General features: G+C 44.5%; 1 protein-coding gene across 1 annotated transcript; it reads right to left on the minus strand.

Annotated features, from left to right (window-relative positions):
* Nucleotides 1–249: 249 nt before the first annotated feature.
* On the minus strand, nucleotides 250–22,865 carry PLAU (plasminogen activator, urokinase). Its single transcript, XM_054984035.1, has 11 exons — nucleotides 22,760–22,865; nucleotides 16,676–16,806; nucleotides 15,093–15,150; nucleotides 14,552–14,656; nucleotides 11,206–11,380; nucleotides 8,868–8,959; nucleotides 6,302–6,497; nucleotides 4,155–4,300; nucleotides 3,839–3,979; nucleotides 3,324–3,472; nucleotides 250–2,263 (listed from the first exon to the last, which is right to left on the minus strand). Exons 2-11 carry the CDS (start codon nucleotides 16,733–16,735, stop codon nucleotides 2,075–2,077), a joined length of 1,311 nt encoding a protein of 436 aa, XP_054840010.1. The 5' UTR covers nucleotides 16,736–16,806; nucleotides 22,760–22,865; the 3' UTR covers nucleotides 250–2,074.
* Between the last annotated feature and the right edge of the window lie 314 nt (nucleotides 22,866–23,179).

Consider the following 23,179-nt stretch of genomic DNA (forward strand, 5'->3'; position numbering starts at 1 on the left):
GTTTCTACAGTTTTCATATCAGTTTAACCAGGGCTTTTTTTCTGGGAAAAGAGGTGGTGGAACTCAGTGGCTTGCCCTCGGAGAAAATGGTCACATGGCCGGTGGCCCCGCCCCCTGATCTCCAGACAGAAGGGGAGTTGAAATGCTCTCCATGCTGCTGAGCGGCACAAAGGGCAATCTCAACTCCCCTCTGTCTGGAGATCAGGGGGCGGGGCCACTGGCCATGTGACCATTTTCAAGAGGTGCCGGAACTCCGTTCCCCTGCGTTCCTGCTGAAAAAAAGCCCTGAGTTTAACTGATACAGGTTTGCTGAAAGAATTCTTAGAACTGGTTAAAGGACACTACCCACCTCACAAAATTACATTCCCCAAGTTTCCTTGGAGAGAGAGAATGAGTTAAAATTCATTTAAAACTCTGGTGTATTCATACTTGTACTGCAGGATATCAATGGGAGTATGTAACCGAATTTCGGCACCCAGTGCTAAAATGTTGATGGCTAAATGTTGGTGGGAAGTCAGACTGACAAGGTAGGATCCATCTTTAAGGGAAGAACTGGAAGCTCTTCCAGCCCTGGTTGAGTGGGGGAGGGTAGCGATGAGTTTTGTTGAAACAGACCCCTTAATTAACCATGTTGGAGTACAGCAATGTTCTCACCTATCCCAGCAGTTGTTATATAGCTCTTAGAGCACAAGCATGCACTTTGAAAGTGAGCAGCCTTTGCTTCACAACAACCAATGCTGGTGTGTGCCTCACAGAGTGAACGGTGGAGCCTCATATGAACACCCATGAAGCCACGTTACACCAAATTGCTCATTGGTCCATCAAGGTCAGTATTGTCTACTCAGACTGGCAGCAGCTCTCCAGGGTCTCAGGTGAAGGTCTATCCCATCACCTACTCTCTGGTCCTTTTAACTAGAGATGTCAGGAATTGAACCGGGGACCTTCTGCTTGCAAAGCAGAGGCTCTTCCACTGAGCCACACAACCCCTCTCTTAACTGTAGAGAATCTGGCCCCATGAACATCTCACTGCACTTTGACCTCTGCAGGCTAGAATGATGTCTTTGATACACTTGGAATGAGGACCAGCCTGGTGGTCCACCTAGTCCAGCATTCTGCCTCACACAGTGGCCAACTAGTTGCCCAGAAGGGCCAAGAAACAGGACACAAAGGCCAAGGCCCGCCTCTGATGTTCTAACACTGGGTTTCAGAGGTTTACTGCTACTGATTACAGAGATATTCTTTACTCACCATGGACCATAGCCACTGATGGGCCTGTCTTCCACATAAAATAAACGTCAGCTGCAACTGGAATGGTAGATCCTAGGGTAGTCCACCATAATTGCTTCACTAACCCTTTTGATGAAACTAGGACTAGAGTGTACGACAAGTCCCTCATAACCTTTCCCCCTTTTTAATGCCCTCAGATTTGTTTCCCTGTTCAGAGCATAACAGTTAGTGGCTTCCACCTTCAGTATGTTTTTCTTAAAGAAAAAATATTTTAGATAAAAACATTAAAATATGGTAAAAGCTGAACAGTGCGGCCCAGAGAAAGTTAAGTGCATTTAAGATACATAGAAACAAACAAATTCAAAACAATTTAGCACTTAACCCTCATTCCATTCAATTTAAAGGGACTTCAGCATACGTCACTTTCTCCACCTTGGGCCAACCATTAATATGTTAATAGCTGGTTTTAAAACCTCACAAGAACTACTGACGTATTAGAATATCCATTCCTGTAAATAGTATGACATGTAAAGTACATTGTCTGGCAATCTCTCCATATTTAAATGTTAAATATTATATAGGGTTCTTTTTCCCATCGGAGAATTTTTGTATCATTCATAGTGATGGAGATAGAGTTCTGTTTCAGATAAACTGAGATGAACATCAACCAACGAACCCTCTGATAAATCTGAAAAGGTACCCTCTAAAGAGGTAAGATCAACTCCAAAGCAAGTCTCGGAGTTTCAATGCACTGCATTGTTATTCGGCTCAGTTTTCACTAGTTTGGTGTTCTTACAAACACCGTGAATCCATGCGTCAGGTCCACGCTAGAAAGGAAACGCTGCCTTCATTGAGGAGGGTAGAAGCTTTTGAAGTGCACTCCATTCATGTGGGATGCGATCCAAGGGAGGTATCTGGTGACTCTGGTGTAGACTCCAGGCTTCCTTTCCTTAGCACAGCCATCGCCCCAGCTGACAATTCCATACAGCACCATCCTGCCATTGTAATCGCAGACCAGAGGACCTCCAGAATCACCCTGATAAGGCCAAACCAAGAGTGAGGGTTAGTATTCTCCTAACGTAGTTAAAAATGTAGTCTAGTGTCAGTCAGAGGCTGGATATGGGAAGAGGAACTCCTTTCATTTGCATGGGGAAAAGCTAATGCGTATTTATTTATTTATTAATTTATGCAGGGCTTTTTTTCAGTGGGAACACGGTGGAACGGAGTTCTGGCACCTCTTGAAAATGGTCACATGGCCAGTGGCCCCGCCCCCTGATCTCCAGACAGAGAGGAATTTAGATTGCCCTCTGCGCCAGCGGCGCAATCTAAATTCCTCTCTGTCTGGAGATCAGGGGGCGGGGCCACCGGCCATGTGACCATTTTCACCAAGGGTGATTTAAACTTCCCCCTTGTTCCAGCTGACCCACAGTGACGTCATTGTGCAGTCCTGAGTTCCACCACTGAGTTCCACCACCTCTTTTCCCAGAAAAAAAGCCCTGAATTTATGTCATTTATAGTCCGCCTTTCTCACTGAGACTCAAGGCAGATTACATAGTGTGAGTTTAGCACAGCTAATATCAAGGACATTTCCATAGACCATGCTATAGGGTAAATAAATACAAGTTTACAAAGACACAGCATTAGCAGAATCCTATACAGAGTTGAAGGAATGTTGAAACAGAGCATAAGCAATTCTAGGACTGACGTTAGACAACAGTAGAATCATACTTGACCCAATAGGATCATACGTGAAGCACATAGGAGCACATACTTAAAGCAACAGATGAAGCATCTCTTTGAGACCACCTCCCTGCAATACAGCCCTCCTACACAACAGCCTTTTTGAATAAGTTTTCCATCATTTGCAGAAAGCCAGGAGAGTGGGGGCTCTCCTGACCTCCCCGGGCATCGAGGGATTATGAAGATGTCACTGTTTATGTCCCTGCTCTAGAGACATCTTGTATCAACACAGGAAAAAGAAGGAGTCATGGCAACTTTAAGGAGCCCACTCTCACCCAACGTCTGAGTCACAACAGAAGGGTTACCCCTGACAGAGGAGTACAGGAAATTTATAAGTGACTCATAAGCGAACTTACTTGGCACGCATCAGTCTTCCAGCGTGGATCTCCAGCACAGAACATGTTGCCATTCAGACCTCGACCACTGTAGTATTCTTCCCGGCACAAGGACTGGGATATCAAATTCACGTTGGTTGATTTCAGAATCCTTGCGTATAAAATATCGCCTGCAAGGAAGAGATGTGTCATTTGATTGAGGCTGTCATTAATGAAGTCTAATGCTGTTTTCTTCACGGCAAAGCCAAAAAATGAACCTCAAAGACTGGCACCTTGGGCATCTTTCTGTTGGTTTTATTTAAAATATTCACACCCTAGTTCTTGGAACCAATATTATGCTTTCAGGAATGATGCCCACACTAATAAGTTTTCAATTAAATCATACAAACCAAATTTGCAAAATGTATTTGCAACACTGATAGACATTTGTTTGGTACAGAACCTGTCCTGGAGAAATGAATTTTGGCCCCCAATATTGGACTTCAACAAGTGCTACTCAGACATACCCTACAATAAAAGAAAGGGCATTCACTTACTGCTGTTCGCTTTCCCATAGCCAGAAACTTCGCACCGAAAATTGTCATTCAATACCAAGTTTTCAGGAGGCAAACAAATGGTTTTGGCGACATTTGACTCTTCTGCACACTGTCCTGAAGATGATCTGATCTTCAGTAGGGCTAAATCAGAAGCAAAAAGTTGATGTTACCAAGACAGCCGTCAGTCACTGACTTTTACTGAAAGCAGAAACATTAATTTTAGAGCTACTTCCATTTGTTTTCCTAGATAATTTCACATACTACTCTTTTATTCATAGCAATGCATTTGGTGACCTTTATTCTTTGTGACCCTTACCGATGTCATTGTCGAAATTTGGTGCCTCTTCTAAAAATTCCTCATGAAGAATAACCCTTTCAACCTTAAATTTTTGTTCACTCTCTTCATCAGTAGTCAGTGATGTCTTTCCAAGAATGACTGTGAACTGGGTTGGGTCAAGACTTCTAAAGAGAAAAGCAAAAGGAATACACTAAGCAAAAGTAATTTCACTAAGATTTCTACAGTGCTGTTTGCATGAAATCATTTCTCGCTACCTTTCCGTCACATTTACTCTGTTTTCTGGTTTATGGAATACTTTTTGTTTCTTTACCATTGTTAAAATACATAATTATATTTTAATTAAATAAATAATACTTCACATTTACATAGTGCTTTCAGCACACAAAGTACTTCTTGCACACACTGTGACGCCAGCACATCTGAACCTGTGACCACCCAGATCAGTTTGCTTTCCTAGCTACTAGCCTCATTGAGTTTGGAAGACACAGGGAGTGGATCCAACCATCCTCCAGGGAGCCTTTCTCCAACCTAAGGGGCTTTCATCCAACTTTAAGCGTCTCTTCCTCCAGAGGAAGGTATTTTATTTTGCAAGCTGCCTTAAGCATATCTCAGGAGTTGCAGCATATAAATGTTCGAAACAAATACAACTTGAGAAGTCCTGGATTAGATTAATTGATTTAAAAATTTCCAATTGATTTGAAAGGTGCTCTCCATGAATAGAGCAGCAGTTTTGTAAAAAAGACAGTTTAATGCAAGTGTTTACAGAAAAAGGATCATCCTAGAAGAGGCCCTCCCTCTTCTTCTCACTCACAAGAGGGAATGCCTCTTCTAAAAGATTACTGTTCCCAGGGCTCATTTCGAGGGGGAACGCACAGGAAAACAGTTCTGGCAGTTCCCCAAAGAGGTCACATGTCAGGTGGCCCCGCCATTTGGGCCCATTTTGGATTGGATTGGGGTCGAAATGGCCCGGATTGGGCCTCTGACGGGAGGTGGCTCAGCAGCAACCCGATCCTGACCATTTTGGGCCCCTTTGACGCCATTTTCAGCCCCTTTTCCCCCCCGATTTCAGCCCTGAATGTCCAGGACTGGGTCCAAAACAGCCAGGTTAGGTGATGTCAGGGGGTGTGGCATATGCAAATCAGTTATGCTAATGACATACTTCAGGTGATGTCAAGAGGCATGGCATATGCTAATGAGTTATGCTAATGAGTTCCTTCAGCTCTTTTTCTACAAAATGACCCCTGACTGTTCCTACATACATGCACCATCTAAAAAGAAAGTAAGCATATTTTTATTCCTTCAGAAAGAATATTTTATCCTTACTCTTTGTATTCATATGAAAATGCTACTAAAATATGCATTTAAGTAATTCCGATTTCTTTTATCTTAGCCCTGATATTATAGCTATGGATCAGAGCAGTTCTGAGGCTAAGGGGAATCTGTCGTTCTTAAACATTTATGCATTTCAAAAATCCAAGTCATGAAAAGACTGTATTTATGTAAAGAGCAACTGATAACAATATGAAAAGTAAAGAGATTTATCCCAGTTCCTTAAGTATCCCAGATCCTCCTAAATTATACTTGTTTCTCTTCTCCCTATCAAAGTTTTCCCCCACAGACTTTATTGCTCTGCTCTACGAAATCATCCTAGAAGAAGGTGACCAGGGCTTTTTTTCAGGGGGAACACAAGGGAATGGAGTTCCGGAACCTCTTGAAAATGGTCACATGGCTGGTGGCCCTGCCCCCTGATCTCCAGACACAGGGGAGTTGAGATTGCCCTCTGCGCTGCGTGGCGTGGAGGGCTATCTAAACTCCCCTCTGTCTGGAGATCAGGGGGCGGGGCCACCAGCCATGTGACCATTTTCTCCTAGGGCAACCCACTGAGTTCCACCACCTCTTTTCCCAGAAAAAAAGCCCTGATGGTGACCCTTTTCCTGACAAATCATGTGAAGTTACCAATGTAATGCTAAGGGTGGTAATGCACACACAAGGAAAATGCCTGGCTGTGTTTTAGCCACGTGTGCTGTGTCCCCCAATTATTATCCCATACTGTTGTGCAGTTCTGAATTTTCGTTTAATAAGACCTGACCTGGATATTGACCAAATGGTTGAGGAAATGAACAAGTCAGAATCGGAAAAAAGAAAATGGATGAGGAATTACTTACCTTCCTTTGAAACAATGGGCTGCTGTAGCAACCCAGCACGGATCTATAAGGCTTCCACCGCACAAAAACATATTGTAAGCACTTCTCTTCATATACTGGAAGATGGTTGCTATCCAGGGCTGAGACTCGATTTCTGCTTTGTTCCCACCCACAATCTTAAAGTATTTGCTAAAGCGCCTCTGGCCACATGTGGCTTCTGTGGAAGAAAGGAAGAAGACGTTTGAGTGGAAGTTTGTTTTAATAAACAGCCAAAGACAGACTTGCTTTTAGGATTGCCAACTTCCAAGTGTGGCATGGAGATCTCCCAGAATTACAGCTGATCTCCAGACATCAGCGATCAGGTTGACTAGAGAAAATGGCTGCTTTGAGGGGGGACTCTATATCCTGCTGAGGTCTCTCCTCTGTCCAAATCCTGCCCTCTCCAGGTTCCACCCCCAAATCTCCAGGAATTTTTAACTTGGAATTGGCAAGCCTACCTGATTCTGCTTTTCACAACAACATCACCTTTGTAAGTTCACAGGTGTAGGAAGACACCCCCCCAAAGAAACCCCTATTCAGTTTTGGCTGACCCTCAAGAATTTTTAAGCTAAGGGATGGTATAGCCAGTCATTAAAAAACACAGGAAATTACTTCCTGGTCTGTACCTCTTGGGATTACAGGTGGAAGACCACATGTTTCAAATGTGTCCTCTGCTTTGTAAACTTGCAATGTATAAACAATTAATGGTGAAGAAAGATGCATATTCAAGGATGAGGTCCTTTTATGATCTACTGGAATAGGGTAAAACTGGAGGAAAATGTAAAATCAGACTCATTGGTGTGTGTATAGACATAGATTTGACATTGAGAAACCCAAGGTTCTTTGAAATGCGGTTATTACAATTAACTATATGTTCCACATAGATAAACGTTCTATAATTTTTGTACACAAAAATAAACGTCCTTTAGCACACAGCAGAATGGGGTCTAGGTTTTTTGGGACAGACATGCTGTAGACAGAGTGTTTTTGACATAACAGGACATCTGTTATGATCACCAAATTGCATGCACCAAAAGCACCACCTGGGAAGAAATTGTGCCGTTTGGCTGAAAACATGGCTCGGCTCAAATCCCTTTGTTTATTCACATCCTGAAGTATGTACACTTCACTTTACGCAGGATATTGTGTTGGATCCATTCCACACATGGCAGTGCTTTCCCCTGCACAAGGGGCTCTTCCCTTGTGTGATAGGATTCCTTGCCCAAAAGGCCGTGGTAGCCCACTCACTAGGTGGACCTAGGCAATTGCCTAGGGTGCTAGAGAGTGGGGGGGGGGCAGAGGCACCAAAAGATACTTGCTGGGGTAAGTAGCAGTCCCAGTGGTGCCCCTTGCCCCTGCACCACCTCTTGGGTCACCCTGCTTGTCTTGCCCACCTTTCCCCAGAAGGAGGGAGGGAGGAAAAGCAGACGGGCACCAACTCTGCCACAGTTCCTCCCTCCAGCTTCACAGTCACTTAGGCTTGGAGTGCGCCTGGGTGGGAAAGTGCTGCCATTTGGGGATTGCATCCATGGGTTCCTTCCAACTCATTGCACTACAAGTCTATGCAAGATTATGAAGCCCTCGTGTGACCTGTCAGCAGCGCACTCACATTTTCTGCCATCTGATCCACCATGGCTCTGATATGTAGCCTAAGACAGTGGTGTAATTACAACTGTTACCAGGGGTCATTTCATAGAAAAAGAGCTGGAGGGACTCATTAGCATAACTCATTAGCATATGCCATGCCCCTTGCCATCACCGGAAGTGTGTCATTAGCATAACTGATGTGCATGTGCCATACCCCCTGACATCACCTATCCTGGCTGTTTTGGACCCAAGCCTGGCCATTCAGGGCCGATATTGGGCCCAAAATGGCAAAAAGGGACTGAAAATAGCCGAAAAGGGGCCCAAAATGGTCAGGATTGGGCCACTGCCGAGCAGGAGAGTGATCCACCACCCGTGGGCCGTTTCAGCCCCAATCCAGGCAGAAATGGGCCCAAAATGGCCAAGAGTCAGGTGGGCGGTGCCACCTGTCATGTGACCTCTTTGGGGAACTGCTGGACCTGCATTCCTGTGCGTTCCCCCTCAAAATGAGCCTGGACTATTACATATCTCCTTTTCACATTTCACATGTTTACCACAGGAAATGCCAGTTAGATACTGATATTCCTGGGCTTCCGTATGTAATGTAAAGCATGGTTACCCAGCTTCTTCTAGTTCTGTGTGTATGTGTGTGAGTGTGTTTGTGTTTGCCTTTCGCATCTACTGTTGTTCCTAAATGCTTTTCGAGGGCAACACAATGTAGGAAGCATGATCCTTACTCTGAATTGGTTTCATTTGACTGGGAAAAACATTCTGGAGTCCCAAGAAGAACTATATTCCCTGCCGTGCCGTGTTATTATCAGTGCTACTCTGCAGTCAGAATACACGTTGCAAATGAAGCCTGTATCTATTCATTTCTTGGAACAGAATTTGGATTTCTTCGATCACATCCTGGCTTGATTTTGAGATTCACGATATCTGGCATTCCAAGTAGGATATAACTTACGTTTCTGACACTCCGATAGATCACAGAAAGTTGAAAAAGTTCGATATCCCCTCCTAACGTAACACCAGGGTTTAGTGCGACCATCGGGATTTCTGTAAAATAGTAAAGCAATGGTTGTTGTGGGTTTTCCGGGCTGTATTTCTGTGGTCTTGGCTAATGCTTGTACTAATCCTTGGTAATACTGGAACCCACCAGCAGAGGGCTGTATAGTTTCTTCAATAGACAACAAGGCATTGAATTTGCTTAATAATTCTTGTTAAAGACCTCTGCAGAACATTACTTCTGCCAAATGACTTGCAGAACCACATACAAATGAGGACAGGAACCTAGTACTTTTAATACCTTTATAAAAGATAATTTTCAGCAGGTAGCTAGAGATGGGCACACACCAAACACACACACAGCAGGTAGCTAGAGATGGGCACACACCAAAAATAAAACGAACCATGAGATTCATGGTTCGTGGATTTTAACAAACCAAAACCCACAAACTGGCACGGAACTGGGGCCAGTTACGACCCAGTTCGTGGGGTTTAAATGCCCCTTTCTGGCCGCTTAGCAGCGGCAGGGAAAGCAGTATTTAACAGTATTTACAGTATTTAGCAGTATTTACTTTGTCAGACTGCACAGGGAAGCCATTGAAATTCACAAGCATAAGCAAAACTTAACAGGAAAGAAGAAACCTTAAGAATGAACAGAGCATGGGCTCCAGTTCTGAAAAACACCAGGCCAACAAAACACTCCACACCCGACAATAGCCCTGCAGAGAAGATTAGCACATCAAGCACCAATCCATATGCAAAAGAACCTCCTCAGGATACAGTGAAGCTTCCCGCCATTAGCATTCCACACCCTGGGAAACTCTTACAGAATGACTCAGCTCAACCCCACCCCTCCTGAGTAGATACAAATGACCTACATCTTTTCCACACTGTGACACTGAGAGATCTCTGTCTTTTGGTGCTACACCTCTGAAGATGCCAGCCACAGCTGCTGGCGAAACGTCAGGAACTACAATGCCAAGACCACGGCAATACAGCCCGGAAAACCCCCAACAACCATCAGTATTTAACAGTTTAAAGGGCCCTTTCCTGCCTTGCAAGCAGCAGGTTCTTTTAAACCATCAGCTGGCAGGCGGCAGGGGGGATTCCCCTCCGACTGCCAGCTGATAGTTTAAAGGGACCTGCCGGTGGGGCAGAGGAGGCCGAGAATGGCCTTGCCACCCCTCAAATGGCTGCAGCACACCGTGGCCATTTGAGGGGCGACAAGGCCATTCTCAGCCTCCTTCATTCCTCTGTGGGCCTGCACAGGGGTGGAGAAGGCCAAAAATGGCCTTTCCGCCCCTCACAGGAGGAGGGGGAGGATGCTGCGAGCCTCCTTAAGGTAAGTGTGGGGTTGGGGCTGGGGGCTGGGGGGGTTGGGGCTGGGGGGGCCTGCCTGCCAGCTGATAGTTTAAAAGGACCTGCCCTTGCAAGTCCTTTAAAGGGGCAGTTTAAATGCCCATTTGGCCATTTAAACTGCCCCTGTAATATGACCCAACGAACCAGTATAAAGGTCATGGAAGTTCCATGAAAAAAGCTTCCATGAACCCTGGTTTGCAAACCACAAACCAGCCTGTTTCGTGAGATTTTTAGGGTTATAATTAGGTTCGTGCTCATTTCTAGTAATAAACTTGCCCTGAGCCCGCTCGCAGGGAGGGTGGTATAGAAGTCGAATAAATAATAATAATAACAGTGCCTCAGCCCACATTCTGACTCTTGCATAATTTTTAAAACTATAGTTGACCTTCCCCTTGGGTTGTCAGGCAACATCTTTGCTCCAGAGGGGGCAAAAATGGGAGGCGGGGCAACATCACATGGTGCCACAACACTACTTCCAGCAGTACCTGGAAGTGATGTCATAACTCTCTAGGAATTATGTGATCTTTATGGTAAAAAACATAGAGAGTTGTGAATTCCTAGAGCATCATGATGGGTACAACTGGGAGTAACATTGTTTTGTTGGTTCCTGCCCCCCATGGGGCCTGAAGCTCAGGGGTGGGAGTTCACCTGCTCCCCGAAGGAAAATTGGCAATTCATCTCCATCTGCATCCTAAAAGCACCACATGTAGTTCCTAGTAACCTCTGTGAGAATGGAAGGAGTGGATCCTTTGAGGTTGTGAGAGTAATAAATGATTTGGTCTTGGAAAAGGCAAGGACTGCACATCCTGATTAAGGTTCTTGGAGAAAGTCAGTCTGTGGGAACCAATACTGCTTAATGTACTCATGGTGGAGTGGGGGAAATGCTAGAATAAAACACGATCAGAGGTCTGTTTTTATCGGCTCCTGTATTCCAGTACCTGCAATAATTGTGCTTGCCTAATCCGAGCTCCATGGCGTTTTCTATGCCATCATTGTAAGGCCACCTCTTTAGCAGAGCAGAGTCCCACATCAGGCATTTCTCGTTCTGCTCGTTCACTGACTTGGTCCCTCGGTAGTCCTCCCCGTTGCCTGTATAACACTGAATTTCGACATCTGGAAATGAAGGTAAAGGTGTCTTTCAACCCCAGTTGACCACTGGGTACTGGGCTGCCTCCACAAAGATATTTTGTTCAACATTTACCCCCTCCCCACAGTGCTGTGGGTTTGGAGGAGCGGGCTTTCACACAATATCATCACACGGTCATTTACTTCTGCATTTCCCCCCCCCCCCCGGTTTCACTGCCTTTTCCCCCAGTCCTGTTTGCTATGAATTTTCCAGACAAATTATACTCAAAGCAAGTTTGTGATGCACGTGGACAGGAAGGTGCAAATTTCTTCACCTCCCTGACCACATCTACCACTATTTGGTCCCCTTTTCCTCTTGTGCCCTCCATTCCTTTCTCCTTGCCACCTGCAGTTTTTTTGCTGATATTTTTTTAAAAAAAACATTAGCAATATTATTGCTATAATGGCAGGGGAGTAATGGGAAGTGTAAAGGAGTACCACAGGAAATGCTCCCATGTAGAAGTTCTTTTGCCCCTGAAAATGGGTGATTCCGCATTAGTGGTTTTCCGCTGTTCAGCTTCCAAATGACCTCGATTTTTCTTTGTGTTTCCACACGTGGGATGGCAATCCTAGCAGCAGCTTCGAAGTCACTGCAGGTTTTGTCCAGTTTTTTTCCATCCTGCTTTCCCCCGACTTATTTGTCCATTCGCAGCAGATTAGGGATTTTAATCATGCGAAATTCTTTTTCCGATGTTCTCCCCACCCTTGCCCTTTTCTCTCGCCCTTCGAATCAACTTAATTTGATTGGCCAAACATGTTTTCTAAGCCACACCCACTACCTTTCCCTTCCCCTGTCTTTTAAAAAAAAATTATAAAAAACGTTGCAACGTTTCTACAAGTCTATGCAGAAACATATCCTGTGTCACATGACAACAGCTGACCAATAACGGATCCATTTTTCAACGTGCCAGATTTGTTACTTGTTGCTCGCTGACAGTTGACAGCTTCTGAGGCAGAGGGAAAGCGGGGTCATTGGTAACAATTTTCCCTCCAAATGTCAATAGACAATACTCATTCCACGATATCGGCGGGAAATGCTCTGACCTATCAGATGTGTTTGTTTGATGCAACGTTTATATGTAGCAATGTTTTTTGGGGGGGAAACTTTTTTTAAAAATGAAGAAGACGCACGTCTGTCGACAATTCCCCCAGAAAAAGCAATGAGGAATCGATTTTTATACTGGCAAATTCCGCATGATGGACTTTGAGCATGATGAAATGAAATGTCAATGCAAAACAAAAGCCTTAATGTGGAATCGGGGAGCGGTGGATTCGTACGACTCCACTGCAGCACGACTGCTTAGAAAGTCTGATCAAAATTGATCATGCGGAATCTCCCTTTATCTGCATTTGCAGCAGCAATGAAAGCAGAAGGGGGGATCATCCCTGTGAAGAAGTGACTCCAATTATTGTCCTCGTTGAACCCACCTGCTTCCTTTAGGAAGGTTTTTCCACCCATAAATACACCATGCAAGATCCCCCCTCCCCAAATCTGATTGTAGCTGGTTATGACTCAAACATCCAGTTTACTTCCATTGCTTGTAAAATGCTCCACGATAAAATCAATCTTTAATTAATTCCTTAATTCGAGTTCAAATTGTTGAGAAAATAGTCAAGAAAAAATATCTCAAGAAGTAACGGCAACTGCCAAAAGTCAGACTACGTCAAAGAAAAGGCCTTGCAAGAAGAACTGGCTTTTTTTTTAATTCCATCAAATTAGATTTCTGAAGGGGGGGAGGCGGGGCTTTCCCTATGCAATTTTCCCGATGAAAATTCTTCCTCCCTCGGGAAGGAAAATGCAAATTTCTCTTGGGGGCCAAATAGCAATGGGTGTCTATGCTATTTCTGTCAGGGAAAATGGCATAGGTTAGGACTCCAATATAAAACACACACATTGCCTTTAATTCTTTTTTTTTTAAAGATGTGTGATCTGATTGTGGAACGCCTGCTATTCAGAGCTATTTTAAAGGAAAATTTGGAACCGCAGAGTGATATGTGATAGTAATCCAGAAAACCAGTATGGTTCAGCTGCTAGAGTGACGGACTGGGATCTGGGTTCAATTCCCTGCTCGGCCATGGAAGCTCAGTGGGCAGCCTTGGGCCAACCACATGCTCTTAGCCTAACCTACCTCACAGAGTTGTTGTGAGGAAAAAATGGAAGAGAGAAGGACAATGTAAACTGCTTTAGTTCCCCACTGGGGAGAAAGGCAAGATATAAATTAAATAATGTTTTTTTTAAAATCCACATGCATTGTATGTGTCCTTATGATGGTCTATTTTACTTCAAAACATAGTTTCTGACACTAATGCAGAAGGCTTGAATTACTGCACAAATATATGATTGGAGGCGCACACACACTCCCTTTCCCGGAACTCTACATTTTGTGTACTTTAAAAAGAAGCTTGGTCCTAATTTGGGATCAGTATAACTATGCCTCAGAGCCAAGCTACACATGACGAATGACACTTGAACGGCAAGTGGATTGAGTGGAGGGCAAGTGAACAGGGAGAAATACACTTGCTGTTCAAGTGTCATTCGTCATGTGTAGCTTGGCCCTCATTCAACTGTTTTTGGCAACAAGAAATACTGAGGGCCAAGCTACAAGAGACGAATGACACTTGAACGGCAAGTGGATTGAGTGGAGAGCAAGTGGAGGGCAAGTGAACAGGGAGGAATACACTTGCCGTTCAAGTGTCATTCATCACTTGTAGTTTGGCCCTAAGAGCCAAGCTACAAGTGATGAATGACACTTGAACAGCAAGTGAACAGACTCAAGTGTATTCCTTCCTGTTCACTTGCGCTCCACTTGTGCTCCACTCGATCACGAATGATACTTGAACGGCAAGTGAACAGTCTCATGTGTATTCCTTCCCGTTCGCTTGCGCTCCACTTGATCACTTGCCGTTCAAGTGTCATTCGTCACTTGTAGCTTGGCCCTGAGTCACATCTACTTCGAATAAAGTTCTCTTGAATTCAATTAGGCTTCTGCTTAAGTAGATTCGTATTGGGTCACATTCTTAGCCACAACCAACTTTTTGTAAATGTCATTAATTGACCAGCTAGCCCATTTAAGTACATAAAACCAGAACAGCTTACAGTGAGAATAATCCTAGTTCTGAGCAGTTTGGGGAAAGGTAAACGGTTGACAAATATCGTACCTATTTCACAGCGATCTCCACTATATCCTTGGGGACACAAGCAGCGTTTGACTCGAGAAAAGAGGTGATAGGAGATGCATGTTCCTCCATGTAAACAGTTACAGTCTGGAAACAAAAGACACAAATGCACCATTATATTGCACAAACGTGTACAGTGTGCTTTGCATCCAAATGTACGGCCCTCTCTTCTAAGGGGAAGTGGCTTTGGCAGGGAGGGATTTGGAACAAAAAAGCATTGGAGGAGGCTGGGGCTGCTTCCCTTCTCTAATGCACCTCTACCCACCACTGTTTTTCCACTAGATGTGTCTGGAATCTTGTAGATGTGTGCATAGGTAGACATTGCCCTAAGCAACAGTTGCAGGGGTAGTAAGGATTGGGGAAAGGGTTAAGTGTCCCTCCCTCCATAATTGTTTGCTCCAGCTTGCCCCCTCCCTCTCTAAGCTGCTTTTCCTTAAAAGAAGGGATCATAGTTGCCGTTGCATAGTAGCTTTTGTTCAAGCAGCAACAGACGGCAACCGAAACCAAGTCAATATTTCTGTACCTTGGCGCTCGTATTTGGTTTTGCTCGCTTGCCTATGCAGTTTCTCCGAATGCCGAGCCTAAGAGAGAACAATAATAGATGCAAATCATTTTAAACAAAGAGGGGAGTATAAAGGCAGGGCTTTTTTCCAGCCGGAACGCAGTGGAACAGAGTTCCGGCACCTCTTGAAAATGGTCACATGGCCAGTGACCCCGCCCCCTGATCTCCAGACAGAGCGGAGTTTAGAGGGCGATCTAAACTCTCCTCTGTCTGGAGGTCAGGGGCAGGGCCACCGGCCATGTGACCATTTTCACCGAGGGTGATTTAAACTTTTAAAAACTTTGTTCCAGCTGACCCAAAGTGATGTCATTGCATGGTCCCGGGAACATGCGCACACCATGCATGTGCGCGTGTGGTACCAGGGGCACCACCTCCTGCCAGGAGTTGCCTCCTGTGCTGGCAACCCACTGAGTTCCACCACCTCTTTTCCCAGAATCCAACTCCCAATCAACTGGCCACAATATGACAGAAGGGGTTCTTTGAGGGGCTAGAGCAACCTTTGAGATGCAAATGCTAGTGGATAAAAGTGGCAGGGATTCTAATTATTTTAAATTAGAACTTGCCCCTCTCCTGAATAAAAGGGATGGCATCAGATAAATTGTGAACTGCCTCCAGGAGCTAGGATTCCCAACGTCTCGCTGATCCTGTAGAGGATACAGTTTGGTGCTGATATGATGTCAGCTCTGGATGACAGTTAAGGCAGCCTTCCCTAGTATCTATGGTCTTCACCACAGAGACTAGGGGAAATTCCTAGAGTGTCACTATGTAGAGACCATTTTTTCACCTGCTCCCAAATTCCTTGGGGATGAGAAACTGGGGCTGGGGGCTGCTAATTCCCCACCCTAGGTGAGAAGGCCTACCAAGAGTGTGGCAGACTGCTTCTAAACACAGCTGAGCTTAATGTAGAAGTTAGCTATGGCATCCATTTTTATGTACCTTTAGACAATGAAAGGCTTTGTGGTGGAACTGATGGAGAAGGAATCTCTGGCAGTGGTTGGCTGAACTGCCGTAATTTCAGGACAAGTGGACCCGTGTCTGAGGTGTGGAAGGAGCTAGGGAAGGAGGAGCAGGAGAAGGAGGAGCAGGCCAGAGCCTGAAAAAACAGCACACTGAGGTACTGAGGAGAATGAGTCAAGGGGGTTGGAAGAAGTTGTGGTCTGGAGGGCTGAGGGGAGAAAGGAGAAAGGCAATGTGTCAGATCAGACAGGGGAGTAAAGAGAGAGTGAATGGGCAGAAAGGAGAGGCACAGATAGTCAAGAGGTGCTGAGATGAGGAAGGCTGAAGCCCACAGAAGGCTTTAAAAGAACCTGCCAGGTTTCCAGGTGCATATTTATATTTACATTTATTTCAAATTCCAGACTGCAGTCTTATTGCAGAACCCAATGAGCTGTAGGTACAAGTGGATATTTTTAAAGAAAGAAAGAGGGTGCAAAAATAGACTTGGGCCACTGGTAAAAGAGGAAGTGCGAAACGTATGGTCAAAAATGGAAATAAGTACAAACATGGAAGTAACTCAGAGAGTCTCTGCTGGTTGCGTAACTTACGGAGGCAAAGTCTGTGAGAAGAGCACTTAGCATTACAGAGGTGACGAAGAGCAGCTTCATCGTGTTGGGAAAGAGGTTCCTATTTTCACGGGTCTGGCGATTCACTTCTCTGCTTCCTCTTGTGATGACTTCTGAAAGTAAAAGAGCGACTTCAACCTACATGCTCACTTGGAGCATTTTGCCGTTTTTCTCAGTCTCTTGCATACAAGGCTTTTTTCTGGGAAAAGAGGTGGTGGAACTCAGTGGGTTGCCCTTGGAGAAAATGGTCACATGGCTGGTGGCCCTGCCCCCTGATCTCCAGACAGAGGGGAGTTTAGATTGCCCTCCACGCTGCCAAGCGGTGCGGAGGGCAATCTCAACTCCCCTCTGTCTGGAGATCAGGGGGCGGGGCCACCAGCCATGTGACCATTTTCAAGAGGTTCTGGAACTCCGTTCCACTGTGTTCCAGCTGAAAAAAAGTCCTGCTTGCATATCCTTACAATAAGCTGCTTTTCTCTTCTGTCTCCATCCTGAACTTCAACAGGAAACAGACAATGGACTTCAATCTTTTGTCAAGGGAGACCCACCCACAGAGGTTTGCCTCTCAGCTCTACCTGGAGATGCCAACCCCTCATCCATCTTCTTCCCCACCATCTGCTGGTCAAATGAATGATCCCCACCCACCATGTCAGAATAGCCAGCATGGCTAGAAAAGGATGGGTTGGCCATTTCGCAGAGTCGAAGATGGTGTAAGAGAGGCATTGCTGTGTGAAGTGACCACATTTATCCCACTGTCTGCTCTGGTAAAAAGATTTCCATCGTATTTCAAACTTATTTTGATGGGAGATGATGTGTGCGTATAAAATGCCATCAAGTCACAACCATCTTATGGTGACCCCCCCATAGGGTTTTCAAGACAAGAGACAAACAGAAGCGGTTTACCATTGCCTGCCCTGGAGTAGAACCCAAATACAAACTGGGGCCAACCCTGCCTATCTTGCAAGATCTGATGAGATTGGGCTAGCCAGGGCCATGCAGGTGAAGGCACTGGAGATTATAGTAGGGTCTGCATTACATTGCTTAAATGGTTACTGTTAGCAATTATAATTGAAAGAAATCAACAGAATATGCCCATAAGAAGAAATCTTGCTGTTTAAAAGATCTTATAAATTTTGTTATTTTAAATAGGAATTGTGCACTTCTTTGCTTGTGCGACTGCAACCCTATCCTTGAATGGAAGTCTTAAATACTTTCCTTCTGCTCTACTAATGGCAGAGCCTTTCACCAGCACAAAGAGCTTTCCTCTGCAGAAGAGGCATGTTCTGCCAGCAAAGGGCTCTGCCAGCAATGGAGTAGAACATAGGATCAAATGCAAAGAGCTGAAACATGGTTAGCTCAGCTAATGCTCTTAAGTACAAGATCAGAAAGGATGCCATTGATTTCTGTAGACCATTCCTCCACCTGGGTGTGTGAGGTTGCAACAAAGTGCCAGATGAGAGGAAAACAGGGTCCTTCCTGTATAAGCATCGAAGAGAAGAGACCCTTAGAGCATGTTATGGTCACTTTTCCCATCAGCAAACCATTTCCCATGCTGTTGGCAATTGAACAATTTGGCATTTTGGTTCAAAGGATCCATATAAAACTAAAGTCTTTGTGCTCAAACAATGCAATTTTAAACAGAGGTATGTCCTAATTAGGGTTGCCACTCCTTAGTTTGCAACCCCCAGGAGAAATCTGGGGGTGGAGCCTGGGGAGGGGCCATATCATGAAAGCAGTAATATTACTTCTGGCTGAACGTGTGGAAGTGACATCAAGGCATCAGCAATGCTGGAGGACTCTCTATAATCTCTATAGTAAATATCATAGAGATTCAGGAAATTCCTAGAGCATCTTCATGCCATGACATCACTTCCACTTACTCAACCAGAAGCATTGTCACAGCATGTCACCACCATCACCATTTTCCAACGCACTGCTCCACAGAGTAGGGCAGGAGCTAGAATGCGGGTGGGTGGGAGGTTGCTTACTGTGATAGGCAACCTGGAAAAGCTACTCCAAACCATTTGACTTCAGCAGGCCTAGAAGGGCATAACTCTGCTTACGATTGCAATGCTAAACTTAGAGTGATTCCGCACACGTTGGCTAATGCACTTCCAATCCTCTTTATAGATCATTTGGAACGGATTTTTTGTGTGCAGAACAAAAAATCCACCTCAAACGATTGATAATGTGCATTGAAAGTGCATTATCCAATGTGTGCGGAATCAGCCTTATGTGACAGTCTTCCCACTTATGAGCGCTTTTGGTAGTGGTTTGCTCCATTAAAAGCTATTCCTTTAACTCTTTAACATGATGCAGTCAGCGTTTGAAGCCGCCTGGGGTTCTTTAATCTCTACATGAAGCAACACAGAGCAATGTCTCAGGAAGGTGTTGGGAAACAAGCAGGCATATCCGGCGTCTGTTGCCAAATTAGGCGACCGATGGCCACAGTATTAAATCGGGCAGGATCCAGTAGGAAGAATCATAGAGGGCAGAGACAAATATCAGTTTCAACCCATCTGCTACTTGATTTTTTTTTTTGCAAAGTCAGTTAAATAGGAAAATGAGAACACAGAGAAATAAATATCCCTGCAGCCCTCTTTATTTTTCCTTTTTTTAAAAAAGAAACATTTTATTTCCATTCTATATATGCAAATAAACGTTAGTCCCGAAACCCACAAACATTCCTATAGCTGCCATAACAAAATACCAGCCTTCTAGGAATCATTTTTCCATACATGCAATTATATGTCTCCATTTGTTAGCCTTCCTTAGATGTTTAAATTTCCTTAGATGTTTAAATTTTGGTAAATAAGCCAATCTAACCACACTTGAAAAGTCTTTTTGTTTATCCAAACTTTCTCATCTTCTAGAGTTTGAGTTCTTCTTCCAATAACGGACAAAAACTAATCATGTAGCATGCAGAGAAGTTAGCCGTGTTAGTCTGTGGTAGCAAAATCAAAAAGAGTCCAGTAGCACCTTTAAGACTAACCAATTTTATTTTAGCATAAGCTTTCGAGAATCAAGTTCTCTTCTTCAGATGCCTGATACAGATGCATGGTTTCTGTATCAGGCATCTGACGAAGAGAACTTGATTCTCGAAAGCTTATGCTAAAATAAAAATGGTTAGTCTTAAAGGTGCTACTGGACTCTTTTTAATCATGTAGCAGTAACTGCATATAATGCAAAGCCTCTTAATTTACCCAGAATTTGTTTGTTACCCATCACCCAAGTCTCAGCCTCAGTTTCTCATTGTGCTACTGCCGCCATGCTGTTTTCCTGGACTCCACTGGGCAACCATACAGCTCCAGTGGTGGGCTTGATCGCTTAATACCTCTAGGCAAGTCATCCAAGACAGCAGTCCTGTGCAATAAATCGCACAGGCCACAGTGGGACAAAGTTGTCATAGGATAATGCTGTCGAAAAGGTGCAGTGCTGTCACATCAGGAGAATCGGATCACTGGAGATTCAAGGGACTAAGCTACACGTGACGAGTGACACTTGAACGGCAAGTGAACAGACTCGCGTGTATTCCTCCCTGTTCACTTACGTGATCGAGTGGAGGGCAAGTGAACAGGGAGGAATACATGCAAGTCTGTTCACTTGCTGTTCAAGTGTCATTCGTCACGTGTAGCTTGGCCCAAGGATTTGTATGATTTATTATGCTTGCATGATCCTACGCTGGGCTTCCTTGTTGGCTGTATCAATCCTGCTTTGTGGAAATTCTTTATGAATTTCCACCTTTCAGTATTTCTGATCCAAATTGTGGTGCAGAATCTTATCTGCTTTCCCCCTGGTTTATGGTTGACTAGACTTGACGTTTCGTTCAGAGCAATCCCTGAACCAGATACCTCAAGCAGTGGATGTCCTGCTCTGGCATCTGAGTCATTTCATGTCTCACTGTCAAGGGCCGGACTCCCGATGGAAACCTCTCCTTGCAGCCAACTTTGCTGCCACAATGAATGGCAGTTTTCCAAGTTTTAGCCAGGTCAAGACCGTCAACTTATTAATATCATTAACGGTAAAAAAAAAATTACACACGAGCATATGTCCATTGACTTCAGTTTTGCAAATGTTAAAAATTCTCAGTGAATATCTCTGAGGCTGAGCTATACGGCCCATGGCTAGGAGACATGCAGCAGCAAGTATCCAACCTGCAGTCTCAGTTATAGCTCATGAGCTGCATTCGCCTGTAACAGCAAAAACACCTAAAGAGTCTTGCAGCACCTGAAAGACTAACCAATTTATTACAACAGACGCTTGGCCTGGAGGGAGCCTCCCATTTGTAAGATGCATGAAATGGGTTCTTGCTCAGCAGAATATATACAAAGCATGTTGCGGGGAGGAGGGGATGCATTTAAACTGTGGGTTAAAGGCTATGAAACGCGGGAAGTAGAGCTCTCAAGACGCGACTCCTGCCTTTTCCTGGTGTAGTTCTTTTTAGGCTTGTTCCCAAGAACACGTTTGAAATCCCAGTAAGGTCTCCATAAAGTAAGAGTTGGCATTGGTGTGTCTTGTGTGGCTGGCCACATCCATGGGAAGTGTGGGCATACTGACAATTGTCAGTGGAACATTTCCCATGGCTTCACAGCGCTTTGTACCACACTACTTATTATCCTGTTCTCTTTATGTACAGCCAAGGACTAATTTCCTTGCAGAGCTTCAAATGAGTCTGAACTTTTCTTCCAGTTCAGAGAAGCTGCTTTTTCTCCTCTTAGGCACCGATCCATTTGTTTCTTATAGACTGTCACTTTTTGCTTCAGCAGCCAAAAAAACTCGGGCTAGAGCTGTTTCCAGAGAAAGTATTTGATCAGCATTTCCTGGTTAGATCATTTTAATTGTTGGTATTTGTCTATACGATTAATCGTTGATACTTGTGTATATGATTCACTTATTTATGTCAGATTGTTTTATGGACTGTAATAGCCTTTAGCCATAGACAATAAACTTGACTACTGCTGCTGCTGCTACAGCCCTCTGTGCCATGCAAATGTTTTGGTTTCCGCAGAAAGGGGACACCTGGTAGCAGTTCAGAGTCCATGCGGAACTCAGCAATACTACCCTGGCACGTCTTCTGACTGTTTCCCGGCAGCACCAGCCCAGTACTCAGTCCTGTAAGCAGTGCAGATGGATGCAGGCTGGGTATGCTCTTCGGTGCGTGCAGAACAAGATCTGCACAGAAGACGCTGCCTTCGAGCAGATCAGCCCCCATCGAAATGCCTTGCAGGGTTTAAGTTCTTGGTGCAATTTTTTAAATGTTATATTTTAGTGAAAGTTAAAAAGCAGAGCCGTTAGATTCTTGTTGCCAAGCTGGTGTTTGCTAGTTAACTGTGTTTGACTTGAAAGAGCCCTCAGATCCCTGAACTGGAAGCTGAAGGAGAGACAAATAAGCCAACAACTGGAGCCTCTTTTGTTCTTTGCGCACAGCTAAAATTGCAGAATTTGTCAGAGACATAAAGGCATATTCTGTCTGTTCACAGTGAAACAGATGTAGATCAAAACTACAAGGAGTGACAATTAGCTTGGATGGAAACTGACAAGCAAGAAGACAATGGAACGAAGTCTAAACCCAAACCACCCTCTCAAAAGCGCTGCTACTTCTAGAAATCTTAAAAAGAAGCCTTAAAACCTCAGATTATTACATCCCCCCTACCCCCACAATTTGAGCATTAAGGTGGAAACAAGTACAATTTAAAATATAATCCTTTGTACCAGCAAGCAGAAGCTGAATGATACAAAAGAAATTTCCAAAAGAATAACCTGCACATTGGAATTCATGCTTTGCACACACGCATAATTCTTTGACTGCAGTTAGTTTACAGCATGTTTCAACCAGTCTAGAACGTTCCTTGCATGAATGCTTATTTGTTTAGAATAAATGTTCTTCTTTTGCAGATACATCTTGCGAAGAAAGAAGCACGGCTTTGAAAAGTCATCCCCTTGCTGTGATTAAGCTTTGCTCACAAAACTGAGCTTTCAAATGTCGCAGTCATTTAGCTGCGGCATTCCAAAACGCTCTGTGGATCAGTGTTTAATAGAAGTAAGATTTAAAGATGTTGCACTCACCGGTCGACCAGCAATGTCAAAGCTGTGCTGGACTGTGTGCTATCCGAGTGGCTGTAATGCTGGCAGTGCTGGACTTGGCCCCGTTGATTCTCTAGCTCACTGCAGAGCGTGCTACCTTTCTGGCTGTTCTGCAGAGGAAATGCTTCGCTATATAAACTCTCGAGCTGAGCTCTGATTGGATGGCTCTTCCCAGTTGTGCATTCCAGCTTGATGACAAGAACAATGCCTCTCCGCACTGCCTGAAGCTTTGCCCCACAAGGCGAACTCAGGAAATCGGACCTTTAACTCTTTGCAGACAAAGGGCCCTTGTAAAATGATCCAGTGGGGGAATTCTACCAGGCTGTGGAGTGCAGGACTGCAGTTTCGCTAGACCAAGGGGCAACACCTGTGCTGTTGCAGGCAACTTGGCCTGGATCTTTA

The sequence above is a fragment of the Eublepharis macularius genome, chromosome 6 (assembly GCF_028583425.1).
Source record: "Eublepharis macularius isolate TG4126 chromosome 6, MPM_Emac_v1.0, whole genome shotgun sequence".
Classification (NCBI taxonomy): Eukaryota; Metazoa; Chordata; class Lepidosauria; order Squamata; family Eublepharidae; genus Eublepharis; species Eublepharis macularius.

What these genes read in the sequence shown, in the direction of transcription:
- PLAU (XM_054984035.1), bottom strand. Translation starts at nt 16,735, where the DNA reads ATGAAGCTGCTCTTCGTCACCTCTGTAATGCTAAGTGCTCTTCTCACA. An exon ending in CTATGGGAAAGCGAACAGCA is followed by an intron (nt 3,473 to 3,838) that starts GTAAGTGAATGC and finishes TCTTCCTTGCAG; the next exon opens with GCGATATTTTATACGCAAGG. An exon ending in GGAAGACTGATGCGTGCCAA is followed by an intron (nt 2,264 to 3,323) that starts GTAAGTTCGCTT and finishes TGGCCTTATCAG; the next exon opens with GGTGATTCTGGAGGTCCTCT.